General features: G+C 42.2%; 1 protein-coding gene across 1 annotated transcript in view; it reads left to right on the top strand.

Moving 5' to 3' along the window:
- The window catches only part of DNAH9 (dynein axonemal heavy chain 9), a 301,023-nt gene that overhangs the window by 229,139 nt on the left and 56,884 nt on the right, over positions 1-15,000 (top strand). The window contains exons 53-56 of the mRNA XM_022595902.3: positions 6,317-6,552; positions 10,216-10,338; positions 11,305-11,509; positions 13,200-13,364. Coding sequence (XP_022451610.3) covers positions 6,317-6,552; positions 10,216-10,338; positions 11,305-11,509; positions 13,200-13,364 — 729 coding nt within the window. The remainder of the gene's footprint in view (positions 1-6,316; positions 6,553-10,215; positions 10,339-11,304; positions 11,510-13,199; positions 13,365-15,000) is intronic.

Here is a 15,000-nt window from a genome sequence, read left to right as displayed (position 1 = left end):
TCCCGCTCCCCGTGTCCTCAAGTCCATTCTCTAGTAGGTCTGTGCCTTTATTCCTGTTTTTTTTTTTAATAATTTTTTTCTGCTTTATTGAGATATAATTGACAGGTAACATTGTGTAACTTTAAGATGTGCGATGTGTTGATTTGATGCACATATATTGTGAAATGGTTACCACAGTAGCTTAGTTAATACTCCCATCACCTCACACAATACCATCTCTTTTTTGTGATGAGAACATTCAAGATCTACTCTCTTAGAAACTTTCAAGTGTACAATACAGTATTAACTAATCACCATGCTGTACATTAGAATCCCAGAACTTTTCTTGTAATGAAAGTTTGTACACTTTGACCAACATCTCCCCATTTCCCCCACCCCCAGCCCCTGGCAACTACCATTCTACACTCTGTTTCTGTGAGTTTGGCTTTTTTAGATTCCACATATAAGTGAGATCATACAGTATTTGTCTTTCTCTGCCTGACTTATTTCACTTAGCATAACGCCCTCAAGGTCCATCCATGTTGTTGCAAATGGCAGGATTTCCTTCTTTCTCATGGCTCAATAATATTCCATGGTATATGTGTCATTCATATATATACATACATATATATATGATTCATATGTCATATATATATTATATATATATATATGCACACCATGATTCTTTATCCATTAATTCGTTGACAGACACTTAGGCTGTTCCCATAGCTTGGCTATTGTGGATAATTCTGCAATGAACATGAGGTGCAGATATCTCTTTGAGACAGTGATTTCATTTCCTTCAGATATATAACCAGAAGTAGAATTCCTGGATCATTTGGTAGTTCTATTTTTAATTTTTTTAAACATCTTTATTGGAGTATAATTGCTTTACAATGGTATGTTAGTTTCTGCTGTATAACAAAGTGAATCAGCTATACATGTACATATATCTCCATATCTCCTCCCTCTTGCATCTCCCTCCGACCCTCCCTATCCCACCCCTCTAGGTGGACACAGAGCACGGAGCTGATCCCCCTGTGCTATGCGGCTGCTTCCCACTAGCTATCTATTTTACATTTGGTAGTGTATATATATCAGTGCCACTCTCTCACTTCGTCCCAGCTTACCCTTCCCCCTTCCCGTGTCCTCAAGTCCATTCTCTACGTCTGCATCTTTATTCCTGTCCTGCCCCTAGGTTCTTCAGAACCTTTTTTTTTTTTTTTAGATTCCATATGTATCTGTTAGCATACGATATTTGTTTTTCTCTTTCTGATTTTTTCACTCTTTATGACAGACTCTAGGACCATTCACCTCACTACAAATAACTCAATTTCATTTCTTTTCATGGCTGAGTAATGTTCCATTGTATATATATGTGCCACATCTTCTTTATCCATTCATCTGTCGATAGACACTTAGGTTGCTTCCATGTCCTGGCTATTGTAAATAAGAGCTACAATGAACATTGTGGTACATGACTCATTTTTTTTAACATCTTTATAGGAGTATAATTGCTTTACAATGCTGTGTTAGTTTCTGCTTTATAACAAAGTGAATCAGCTATATATATATCCCCATATCTCCTCCCTCTTGTGTCTCCCTATCCCACCCCTCTAGGTGGTCACAAAGCACCGAGCTGATCTCCCTATGCTGTGCAGCTGCTTCCCACTAGCTATCGATTTTGGTAGTATATATAAGTCCATGCCACTCTCTCACTTCGTCCCAGCTTACCCTCCACCCTCCCCATGTCCTCAAGCCCAATCTCTACATTTGCGTCTTTTTTCCTGTCCTTCCCCTAGGTTCTTCATACCATTTTTTTTCCCTTTAGATTCCATATATATGTGTTAGCATATAGTATTTGTTTTTCTCTTTCTGACTTACTTCACTCTGTATGACAGACTCTAGGTCCATCCACCTCACTACAAATAACTCAATTTCGTTTCTTTTTATGGCTGAGTAATATTCCATTGTATATATGTGCCACATCTTCTTTATCCATTCATCTGCCTATGGACACTTAGGTTGCTTCCATGTCCTGGCTATCGTAAATAAGAGCTACAATGAACATTGTGGTACATGACTGTTTTTGAATTATGGTTTTCTCAGGGTATATGCCCAGTAGTGGGATTTCTGGGTCATATGGGAGCTCTATTTTTAGTTTTTTAAGGAACCTCCATATTGTTCTCCATAGTGGCTGTATCAATTTACATTCCCACCAACAGTGCAAGAGGGTCCCCTTTTCTCCACAACCTCTCCAGCATTTACTGTTTGTAGATTTTTTGATAATGGCCATTTTGACTGGTGTGAGGTGATACCTCATTGTAGTTTTGATTTGCATTTCTCTAAATATTAGTAATGTTGAGCATTCTTTCATGTGTTTGCTGGCAATCTGTATATCTTCTTTGGAGAAATGTCTATTTAGATCTTCTGCCCATTTTTGGATTGGGTTGTTTGTTTTTTTGTTATTGAGCTGCATGAGCTGCCTGTATATTTTGGAGATTAATCCTTTGTCAGTTGTTTAATCTGCAAATATTTTCTCCCATTCTGAGGGTTGTCTTTTCATCTTGTTTATGGTTTCCTTTGCTGTCCAAAAGTTTTTAAGCTTCATTAGGTCCCATTTGTTTGTTTTTGTTTTTATTTCCATTTCTCTAGGAGGTGGGTCAAAAAAGATCTTGCTGTGATGTATGTCATAGAGTGTTCTGCCTATGTTTTCCTCTAAGAGTTTTATAGTGTCTGGCCTTACATTTAGGTCTTTAATCCATTTTGAGTTTATTTTTGTGTATGGTGTTAGGGAGTGTTGTAATTTCATTCTTTTACATGTAGCTGTCCAGTTTTCCCAGCACCATTTATTGAAGAGACTGTCTTTTCTCCATTGTATATTCTTGCCTCCTTTGTCAAAGATAAGGTAACCATAGGTGCATGGGTTTATCTCTGGGCTTTCTATCCTGTTCCATTGATCTATATTTCTGTTTTTGTGCCACTACCATACTGTCTTGATTACTGTAGCTTTGCAGTATAGTCTGAAGTCAGGAAACCTGATTCCTCCAGCTCCGTTTTTCTTTCTCCAGATTGCTTTGGCTATTCAGGTTCTTTTGTGTTTCCATACAAACTGTGAAATTTTTTGTTCTAGTTCTGTGAAAAATGCCATTGGTAGTTTGATAGGGATTGCATTGAATCTGTAGATTGCTTTGGATAGTATAGTCATTTTCACAATGCTGATTCTTCCAATCCATGAACATGGTATATCTCTCCATCTGTTTGTATCATCTTTAATTTCTTTCATTAGTGTCTTATAGTTTACTGCATACAGGTTTTTTGTCTCCTTAGGTAGGTTTATTCCTAGGTATTTTATTCTTTTTGTTGCAATGGTAAATGGGAGTGTTTCCTTAATTTCTCTTTCAGATTTTTCATCATTAGTGTATAGGAATGCAAGAGATTTCTGTGCATTAATCTTGTATCCTGCTACTTTACCAAATTCATTGATTAGCTCTAGTAGTTTTCTGGTAGCATCTTTAGGATTCTCTATGTATAGTATCATGTCATTTGCAAACAGTGACAGTTTTACTTCTTCTTTTCCAATTTAGATTCCTTTTATTTCTTTTTCTTCTCTGACTGCTGTGGCTAAAACTTCCAAAACTATGTTGAATAATAGTGGTGAGAGTGGGCAACCTTGTCTTGTTCCTGATCTTAGTGGAAATGGTTTCAGTTTTTCACCATTGAGAACAATGTTGGCTGTGGGTTTGTCATATATGGCCTTGATTATGTTGAGGTAAATTCCTTCTATGCCTACTTTCTGGAGAGTTTTTATCATAAATCGGTGTTGAATTTTGTCGAAAGCTTTTTCTGCATCTATTGAGATGATCATATGGTTTTTCTCCTTCAGTTTGTTAATATGGTTTATCACATTGATTGATTTGCATATATTGAAGAATCCTTGCATTCCTGGGATAAACCCCACTTTATCATGTTGTATGATCCTTTTAATGTGCTGTTGGATTCTGTTTGCTAGTATTTTGTTGAGGATTTTTGCATCTATGTTCATCAGTGATATTGGCCTGTAGTTTTCTTTCTTTGTGACATCCTTGTCTGGTTTTGGTATCAGGGTGATGGTGGCCTCGTAGAATGAGTTTGGGAGTGTTCCTCCCTCTGCTATATTTTGGAAGAGTTTGAGAAGGATAGATGTTAGCTCTTCTCTAAATGTTTGATAGAATTCACCTATGAATCCATCTGGTCCTGGGCTTTTGTTGGAAGATTTTTAATCACAGTTTCAATTTTAGTGCTTGTGATTGGTCTGTTTATATTTTCTATTTCTTCCTGGTTCAGTCTTAGGAGGTTGTGCATTTCTAAGAATTTGTCCATTTCTTCCAGGTTTTCCATTTTATTGGCATATACTTACTTGTAGTAATCTCTCTTGATCCTTTGTATTCTGCAGTGTCAGTTGTTACTTCTCCTTTTTCATTTCTAATTCTATTGATTTGAGTCTTCTCTCTTTCTTTCTTGATGAGTCTGGCTAGTGGTTTATCAATTTTGTTTATCTTCTCAAAGAGCCAGCTTTTAGTTTCATTGATCTTAGCTATTGTTTCCTTCATTTCTTTTTCATTTATTTTTGATCTGATCTTTATGATTTCTTTCCTTCTGCTAACTTTGGGGTTTTTTGGTTCTTCTTTCTCTAATTGCTTTAGGTGTAAGGTCAGGTTGTTTATTTGAGATGTTTCTTGTTTCTTGAGGTAGGATTGTATTGCTATAAACTTCCCTCTTAGGACTGCTTTTGCTGCATCCCATAGGTTTTGTGTCATCGTGTTTTCATTGTCATTTGTTTCCAGGTAGTTTTTGATTTCCTCTTTGATTTCTTCAATGATCTCTTGGTTATTTAGTAGCATATTGTTTAGCCTCCATGTGTTTGTATTTTTTACAGTATTTTTCCTGTAATTTAATCTAGTCTCATAGCATTGTGGTCAGAAAAGATACTTGATACCATTTCAATTTTCTTAAGTATACCAAGGCTTGATTTGTGACCCATCTTAAGATACTTAAGTATTTTTATGCCACAAACCCCTTTGGCAGTCTGGTAACACCTATGGAATCCTTCTCACAGTAATGTTTTTTAGTGTATAAAGTAGAATGCATATGATTACAAAGGAAAACAATTCTATTGAAATACACTTCTGATCCCAGGATAAGAACCTCCAGTGGCTGGTTTCCCTTTTGAGGTTTGCTCGAAAGTGTAGCACTGGCCATTTGTACCCTTAGCAGGTGTAATTAAAGGGAAAGGAGATGGTCTGGAGAGGTATTCCTGAGATAACTGGGAAGACGAACTGCAGAGAAGAGAAAGTTGGAGAGGTTAAAGGGCATATGTGTGAACCTCGAAAGCATTCTAAGTGAAAGCAGCCAGACACAAAAGGTCACGTGTTGTATGATTCCATTTATGTGAAACATCCAGAATAGGTAAATCCGTATAGGCAGAAAGCAGATTAGAGGCTCCTGAGAACTGGGGGTAGCAGGGAATAGGGAGTGACTGCTGATAGACTTGGGGCTTCCTTTTGGGGTGAAGAAAATGTTTTGGAACGAGATAGAGCTGATGGTTGCACATCGTGAAAGTACTAAATACCATTGACTTGTGCACTCTAAAATGGTTAGGGAATGTGAATTTTACCCCAGTGTTTTAAAAAGTATATGTGTTTCTAATGAAAACAATTACTTGAAGAAGAATTAAATGAGCTGAGAGAGGTCAACGAGAAGAAAAGGAAGGGTTCCCAGGGGGGGACAGAGACCAAGGGGAGACATTCCCAGGCCTGGTGGTTTGTTCCTGGGCCTCCCAGTGTGGGGAGAAGTCCTCAAGCAGCCCTTCCAGGGGGTGGGGTTGTCCATGGCAGGGGGAAGGGGAGCGTCTGCAGTCCTTTGCAAGCTGGGCATCAGCAGCAAGTGGTGATGCTGAGAGGAGAGGGTGGTCAGTACGGGCTGGTGTGGGCCTGGTCTGTGAAGCATAGAAATGTAGCAGGAAGTGACCCTGCTAACTTGGGTGAGGGCGATGGAGGCTGTTGATTAAGGTACAAATGATCTATGGTAGACATTTGACTTGGGTGAATATACTGAAGAACAGAGGATGACACGGGCAGAATTTCTGCTGCTGTTCATCCATCAAGAGAAAAAAGACTATCAGGACGTTAAGAAAACCTGCTTCCAGGAATAATGACACAGCCAGGAAAGTGCTCCTCAGGGGGATTTTGGTCTTTCTTTTAGAGGAGTTCTGTCCTTTGAGTGAGCTGCAGACCCCACCCCCAGCTGAGAGCGCATGCTTCTGTTCTGAGCGTGTGTGGCCTTTCTTCGCCACCAGGTTCCCATCCCAGTGACCCCCAACCTAGATCCCCTGAGAATGCTGACGGATGATGCCGACGTGGCTGCCTGGCAGAACGAGGGCCTCCCTGCAGACCGCATGTCCACGGAGAATGCCACCATCCTCCTCAGCTGCGAGCGCTGGCCACTCATGGTGGACCCTCAGCTACAAGGCATCAAATGGATCAAGAACAAGTATGGCGAGGACCTCCAGGTCACCCAGATTGGCCAGAAGGGGTAGGTGGCTGTGCACAGAAGTTCCCACCTTGCCGTTTATGCAGAGGGAAAAAATGTGATGAGCAGGGTTTAAGCCGCTGTGGATTGTTTCTACCCTCCTGGTTCCTCCAGGAGTTTTCTCCTGTTTTTCCTCTCGCTTTAGGAAATGTCTCAGTGAGAGATGCTTGGGCACTGAGTCTCTGCTTTTCTTTCTTTTTCATATTTTTATCTTTATTTTTATTGGAGTACAGTTGGTTTACAATGTTGTGTTAGTTTCTGCTGTACAGCAAAGTGGGTCAGCAAAGTGGATACATATCTCCACTTTTTTTTAGATTCTTTTCCCATATAGGTCATTACAGAGTATTGAGTAGAGTTCCCTGTGCTACACAGTAGGTCCTTATTGCTATCTATTTTATATGCAGTAGTGTGTATATGTCAATCCCAATCTCCCATTTTGTCCCTCCCCCCTTCCCCCCGGTAACTATAAGTTTATTTTCTACATTTGTGACTCTATTTCTGTTTGGTAAATAAGTTCATTTGTACCATTTTTTTAGATTCCACATATAAGCGATATCATATGATATTTGTGTTTCTCTGTCTGACTTGCTTCACTCAGTATAACATGTGTTTTCTTTCTCATTAGAAATCATAAGCGTCAGCCTCCCGACCCATTCCTGAGTCCTTCTTCCACCAGCCCAGGGGTTCACCCTCCCACCTCTCCTGGAATACTTCCTGCTTCCCAAGCACCCTATTCCGTTGTCAGACAGCTCTGTGTTTTACAGTCTTTCTCACATTTAGTCAAAAACTGCCTCTCTTAGCTCTCTTCTACCCTTTGTTCCTACCTCTGCCCCAGAACCACAGGGAACGTAAAGCGTCTCTCTCCTGAGGAACGATGGGACATTTGCAGTGGGGTGCTTAGCAGCTGAGATAGTTATGGAACCTTCAGAACCGTTTGCACCTGCCATGTGGCTTTATCCGTACATGGTGGGGGAGTTACTGCACACGTCAAGGGACATGAACAACAGGGAGAATGTCTGACTAGCACCCACCGCACTTCATGGACCTCAGCTCCTCTCCCCCCACTGCTTCATTCACTCTGTTATAACTTAGCTTTGTAGTTTCAGTTCTCAATTCTTGTTCTGTGTCTCTAGGAGACATGAGAATAATAGGATGGGGCAATGAGCAGGAGGGAGAAGGCCAGAGATCACTTATTAGGTGGTCGATATGTGTTGGTCTTGGTGTTAGGAGCTTTACCTCAAATGCTTTTTAATCCACACGACCAATGAGGTTAGTGTTCTTGGTACCATTTTCTCATTTGAGGAAATAGAGTTTCACACAAGTTAAGTAATTTCCCCAAGAGTACACAGTTTTAAAGGCAATGGATATTTGCACACCCATGTTCAAAGCAGCGTTATTCACAATAGCCAAATGGTAGAAGGTAATCCAAGTGACCATCAACAGACGAATGGATAAACAGAATGTGGTGTATCAATACAATGAAATATTATTCAGCCTTGAAAAGGAAGGAAATTCTGTCCTTCACTACAGCATGGGCAAACCTTGAGATGAATGTGCCAAGTAAATAAGCCAGTCATAAAAGGACAACTACTGTACAGTTCCACTTACATAAGGTCCCTAGAGTAGTCAAATTCATAGAGACAGAAAGTAGAATGGTGGTCCCAGGGGCTGTAGTAGACAATAGTCTACCACAATTTTAAAACAATTAGTTAAAATTTTTAAAAATTAATGGAGGCAGTATTGGAACCAAGGTGATCTTCACTTCGAAGCCCACGTTTATCCACTCTTAACATACAACCACCAGCGTGAGGCTTGCTGCCCTGGCCACATGTCCCAAACATGCTTGTCCAGGGGTCCAGACCACCCACGGTTGTTTAAATCAAGCATGCGATGTTCAGAAAATAGTTAAATCACATGTTGAATACCCGGATGGATCCTTTCTTACAGAGAAGGTAGGTGAGAAATGAATGCTGAGGTAGGACACAACGTAGTTTTATCTGTGTCATCAGTCATGGTAATCTAATCCTGGCCTTCCCTTCAAACTTTGATTAAAATATTCCTCTCTAATTGACCAATAACTGCATTTTAGACACAAGTATTTGTTCTTTTTACTCATTCTTATATCCATAGTACTGAAAATAGTGCCTGACATATAGTAATTAATTCTCTGTTCATGTCCCTTGACTACTGTTCTATTGGGTGATTTTCTACATTTGTTGTGTATTATTTGAATACAAATATTACATTATAGGTAGTATGGGTTAAGACTGTTAAGTGTAGTCTCCCTTCATCAGTGAATGGAAAAGTGTTCAAGGGTGTCATTTGCCTTTGAATTTTGTGAGGTCTGACATACTACAACTTTTGTTTTTTGGTCAGATATGTCACATTTCTTCTATAAATCATATTTAGAAAATTCTTTTTTCTGTCCAGAAATTATATAAATATTCATATAGAAGATTTTTTAGGGTTTTCTTTTTACACTAAAATCCAATCACCTGAAATATATTTTCAGGTACTATATAAGGTACAGACCTAATTTTCACTTTTCAAGTGGTTAGCCATTGTTCCAATACCATTTATTAAATTCTCCATCCTTTCTCCAATTAATTAGAGACGACATTTTACTCTATATTAAAATATTTTATTAGCTTTTATTCTTTTCTATTTATACAATACTATACCAGCCTTTAATTATTTCGTTTTATATTTAGTAACATTTATTGTGGCATTTCTCATTACAAAAGTAATATATCATCAGTAAAAAAAGGTGAGGGGAGTTACCCAAAGAAATAAATAGGCCCTATAATTCATCATTTTTTCCCAACACTCCCAACTTTTGGTGTATGATATTCTTTAAGACTTCTTTCTACATATCTGTATTGTTGAAATTATAAGAAATATTTTATTATCAGCTAATGTGAGTCCCTCCTCTTATTCTTCATGATCTTTTATTTTTAAAAAAAAACATTCTCACTGTTTTCTTTTAGATTAACTTTAAGATTTTTGGTCAAGGTTTATAAAGTTATATTGTTATTTATTGTGTGAATTGGAATCACATTGAACTTATAAATCTATTTAGGGGAATCAATTTTTTATGTGCTTGTTAAACTCTACATAATATTGAAAAATTAAAAATAGCCTAGCTTTTGGTAATTGATTGTTACATAAATTAAGGTGTATCAATACAGTCTAATACCTAGGCACATAAATATTGTTATAGAAGAATATTTAATGACATGGTAAAATGTTTACATTTTATGCACAAAAACCAGGTTATAAAACAAATGAGCTACATGGATCAAATAAATATAAATATAAATGCAGACATAAATAAAAATATAAATAATATAAAATAAATAGAAATAGTAATAATAAACTTGAAAATATATCCAAACACCTACAGGCAATACCAAAATGTAAATGACACAAGGATGACAGTTAATTTTCATATTCTTTTTTGCATTTTGTCATTTTTCCCTTTTTATAAGAAATAGTTCATATCACATAAGTATCATTTTAGATAGAGAAAAATATGCCAGCTGTCTGACGTCATCCCAGATAGCGGTGCCTCCAAGTTTACTGCTGTGCTTCAGGGCCACGGCTGCCTGTTGACTGTCTCCAGTCTACCCCTTGATGCAGGCTTGCTCCGCCCACCTGTCTCCTCAGCTACCTTCAAACTGTCGAGCGTGCCCTGGAAGCTGGGGAGGTGGTGCTGATTGAAAACCTAGAGGAGTCCATCGATCCTGTGCTGGGACCCCTGCTTGGGAGAGAAGGCATTAAGAAAGGACGGTGAGACCCAGCTATATTGCTGGCCCTTCTGAGGGGCTGGTTCACGGCCCCTGGTAGAGCTGTGCACAGACCCGCTCCTCCTAGAACTTCCTCTCCTCGGCTCACATCAAGTAGCCCCCCTGAAGCACACCTTTCATTCTGCCAGAAGAGGAACATTTAGCTGCCCTCATGCCCTAGAGGCAGTTCCAGAGGAACTTCCATCAGCCAGCTCACTGGCTTGCTGCTCAACGACCCCAGTGCACTAGTCTAGAGCAGCGTTAGAGGGAAGGTGGTGAAAAAGCAATCTGACTTTGAACCGTGAGCATTTCATCTAAGGCAGTCGTCTGAGTTCTGAGAGCTCAGTGCTTTGTCAGCTTGATGAACCCCTGTTGCTCTGGGTGCTGGTGGCTGATCAGGGCTCAGCAAGAGTCTGGGAGGAGGAGGAGGAGGAAAAGAGGGGCAGGACAAGGGCCACAGGCACATAGGAGGGGGGTGAGAATTATCAGAAGGGAGCCTCACCCACTGCCCAGGCCATAAGCCGCCTTTTCAAGTCCTTAGGACGTGCTTATTTACTTAATTAACGATTTTCACCCGTAGAAGTAATGCTCCATCAGCCATGAGACAAAGTAAGCCCTATTGCTAGCCTATAAATCACCTTCGTGCAAGGAAGGTTCCCCTTCCTGCAAATGCTTTACTGCCATCTGCTGGAAATGTTCCATAATGCGCTCACGTACACGGACCACAAAGTGAGTGGCTCTTCCTCCAGCTGTGCCCGCAAAATCAGATGTGGTGGCTGTGGGAGAAGGTCTGTCACCCTCCACCCCTGTTCCCTGCCTGAGGGCTCAACCTAGACATGCTCGGGAGGAGTCATCTGAGTATGGCAATATTATTTGCTGTGATTTTGCAAAAAAAACCCGTCTAGGATTCTGTCCCTGACCAAAGCTCACAGGAAGGCACTCCACCTTCACATGAGCCCTTGTGTTCCAGGTTCATTAAAATCGGAGACAAAGAGTGTGAGTACAATCCCAAGTTCCGGCTCATCCTTCACACCAAGCTGGCCAATCCTCACTACCAACCCGAGCTGCAGGCTCAGGCCACCCTGATCAACTTCACCGTGACCAGGGATGGCCTGGAGGACCAGCTGCTGGCCGCTGTGGTCAGCATGGAGAGGCCAGACCTGGAGAAGCTGAAGGTGCGTCAGGTACCCAGCAAGGAAGGGAGGAAGGAGATGCCCTGCCACCAGACCTTGCCGTGTGCCCTGCTCTGGGATAGGTGGGACTGTTCCTCCAGAAGCTGAGCAGCGTGGTTTCACTAGAGCTCGGAGGAGCGCCAGCACCATGAAGCCACCTGGAACACCCTACTGGGAAACAGAGGATAGAGCAGGCTGAAGAACAGGAGGCAGGAGGCAGCTGGGAGAACCCCCACTCCTGTCCAAGAGCAGGACTGGCACAGGCTGTACAGGAACATGTTTGGGCCTCTCACCACATGTGCTCCGCGTCTGTGTCCAGAACTAAGTGGGGTTCAGCCCTGCAAGGGCAGTAGAAACGGATTCAGCCACTTTAGGGTAGCGTCTTAATCAGCTTGGGCTGCCATCACAAAATACCATAGACTATGTGGCTTGAGCAGCAGACATTTATTTTCTCACAGTCTGGAAGCTGGAAGTCTGAGTTAGGGGTCCAGTTTCTGGTGAGACCTCTCTTCCTGGCTGGTAGGTGGCCAGTGTCTCACCATGTACTCATAGACCTCTTCCTTGTGTGTGCAGAGAGAGCAAGCTGTCTGATGTCTCTGCTTACAAGGGCACTAATCCCACCATGAGGACCCCATCCTCATGACCTCATTTAACCTTAATTACCTCCACCTCCAATACAGTCACATGGGGGAGGGGAGAGTTAGGGCTTCAACATATGAACTTGGGGGGGGCACACTTTTGTCCATAGCAAATAGTATCCTTTTCCCCTCTCCTTAGACACGATTAGATTTTAAAAGCAGGGAGATATTAGAGTGCCAGGGGGCTTATTTAAATTGGAAAGGTCAGAAAAAGATTCTGTGAGGAGGTGGCATGAGCCTTTGGTTCAGAGCACCCGCAGCAGAGAGAAGAGTGAATTCTGGTTATAAAGCAAGATGGAGGCATGTGTTTTTAAGAAACAGAAGATAGGCCAGGGTGACTGTGGCTGGGGCCTCCAACAAGAAGTGTTCTTTCCATGGATCCAAAGGCAATAATCCCAGGCGGTACAAGAGCAGAGAAAGCGCAGCTGCCTGAGGTTACATGTGCACCCACCCACAGTAAGAGAGTGCCCAGTGCTTTAGGACGTAGAACCTAACAGTCAGAAAGGGAGAGGAGGTAAGATCTGCCTGGATACCAAGGCCCCACTCCAGCCTTAAGGAAGGCTCCTGCGATCATCTTGTCGAAACTGTATAAAACCATTTCTAGTTGGTTTTTTTTTTTAAGGTCATCTATAGGAGAGCTCTTCCCTTGGGGGCCAGCAAAGTGGTGATAGACGGGACCTTCCGGAGAAGTAAAACTTGACCCCACCCTCTAACTATTCCCAGAAATAACTTCCATTTAGTGACTAGACCATGTCCCAGCATTGTGCTAAGCCTTGTACAGCACTCCTACGAGTAGGGCTGGGGTTAACCCAGCTGAGGTTATGACGTGTTAAGAGGTAACTCAGCCCAAGGTCACATGACTAGTAACTGGTACAGTTGGGGTTCAGGTCTCCTGCTGATTTTGTCTGCTTGTGGTCCCAAGCACTCTGCTATCCTGCTTCCAGTTTGCTAAGGGAAGGGATTCTGGCCCATAACCTTTTATCTATTCAGAGCTACCCCGAGAACAGGATGCTCTGGGCTTCTACACCTGACTCTCTCTTATGCGATATTTGCAGTCAGATCTCACGAAGCAGCAGAATGGCTTCAAAATCACCCTCAAAACATTAGAAGACAACCTGCTTTCTCGCCTTTCCTCGGCCTCTGGGAACTTCCTGGGAGAAACGGCCTTGCTGGAGAACCTTGAGATCACCAAGCAGACTGCTGCGGAAGTTGAGAAAAAGGTAAGACCTGGCAGCCTAGGCTGGTGGACAGAGGCCCTCCTCCTGCTCCCTGAGTCCGACTTCTAGGGGAAAAAAAAGAGTAACAGGTGGCTCTTCCATCTTCCTGAGTGTCTCCTAGAAAGTCAAGCTAGGCAGGATTCCTGAAATGACTACCTCACATCCTGCGTTATGGAGTGCCCCCATCTCCTGGGAAATGCTCTTGACAGCTGTACTCCACAAACGTTTGACGAGTACTTACATCTGCGCAGGGCCTCGTGTTCTGTGCAGGAAACAGTCGCTCAAACTGACTACCTCAGTGTGTCCATGGAATTGACCTGAAGCTAAGGAATCACACTGTTGTACAAGTTGGCTGGTTCAGGCCTGATTGCACCCCGAGAAAACTCACAGCCTGCCAAAATCTCGCAAGTCTGATTTTAATGGGAAAACTTCAACGACGTCCAGGGAAACTCAGCTCTCAAAAAAAAAAAAACGGTGTATCATCCTGCGAAACTACTTAGCATATAGCTTCCTTCCTTTGTTTCACAACGTTCGGGACACTTTTATTCCCCCTTGCGGGAATAAAAGTCTGCCCTTCCCCAGCAGACTGCTGACCCTACAGGGCCCCTTTCACATTCTCGGTCCTGCTCTTGGACCAGAAGAGGAATTAAGTTACTGGTTCTGAGCAGGATAAGCATGTCTGTAACAGTGTCCAGGAATGATGCACCTTTGAAGGAATACCTTTATTGTCAGTTTATTGGGATTTCTCCAAATATGAGAAATAAGACTTTGTTCGAGGTAGGGACAAGTTAGGAAAAATGAAAAGTAATGATGGGCAGGGCAGACAAACCAGGTCCTACTCACTCTGAGATAACAGACAACTAAGGCTGGAATGAGAGACTGAAAGGAGGAAGGTCCAGCCTCGCCTTGTCTCCTCAGTCGCTGTGTGACCACCAGGTTTTACTGCTGGTTCTCTACGGCCTCCATGTCTCTAGAGAGGGGCATGCAAAGTTTGTAAAACAATTATGGTAGAAGTTCCACTGCCCTGGGAAGGAGAGATGGGGGAACAGAGCCCAACTCACACAGAGGGAGAAGGTCAGAGATGGAATTGACCATGTTGGTCTCTTCTCCCTACCTCCTCCTCTCTTTCTTTATCCTTTTCTTTAAAGTCAGTGAACAATTATTGAGCACCTGCTGTGTGCCAGGCTTTTTGTATGCAGCCTTTTATTCTTTTGTTGTTTCTTTTCTTTTTGTCTTCTTTTTTTTTTTTTTTTTGCGGTATGCGGGCCTCTCACTGCTGTGGCCTCTCCCATTGCGGAGCACAGGCTCTGGACGCGCAGGCTCAGTGGCCATGGCTCACGGGCCCAGCCGCTCCACGGCATGTGGGATCTTCCCGGACCGGGGCACGAACTCGTGTTCCCTGCATCGGCAGGCAGACCCTCAACCACTGCGCCACCAGGGAAGCCCTTGTCTTCTTTTTCTCATTCATTCATCCAATGAATACTTGGTTGGAAGCTGTTATATTCCAAATTCCATGGCAGAAGGTGGGGGTACCACAAGGAGGCCAAGAATCCCAGGCTTCCAGGACCTGGTCCTCTAAGGGAGAAGGACAGGCAATTACAAAACTGTGATGAGGGCTGTGGGAGAGGAAGCATGGGGA

Source organism: Delphinapterus leucas, chromosome 19 (genome assembly GCF_059928025.1).
Source record: "Delphinapterus leucas isolate spDelLeu-1000000601 "Yukka" chromosome 19, BTC_Dleu_Yukka2, whole genome shotgun sequence".
Classification (NCBI taxonomy): domain Eukaryota; kingdom Metazoa; phylum Chordata; class Mammalia; order Artiodactyla; family Monodontidae; genus Delphinapterus; species Delphinapterus leucas.
The sequence above is the reverse complement of the archived record's forward strand: the minus strand, read 5'-3'. Positions and strand labels throughout refer to the sequence as shown.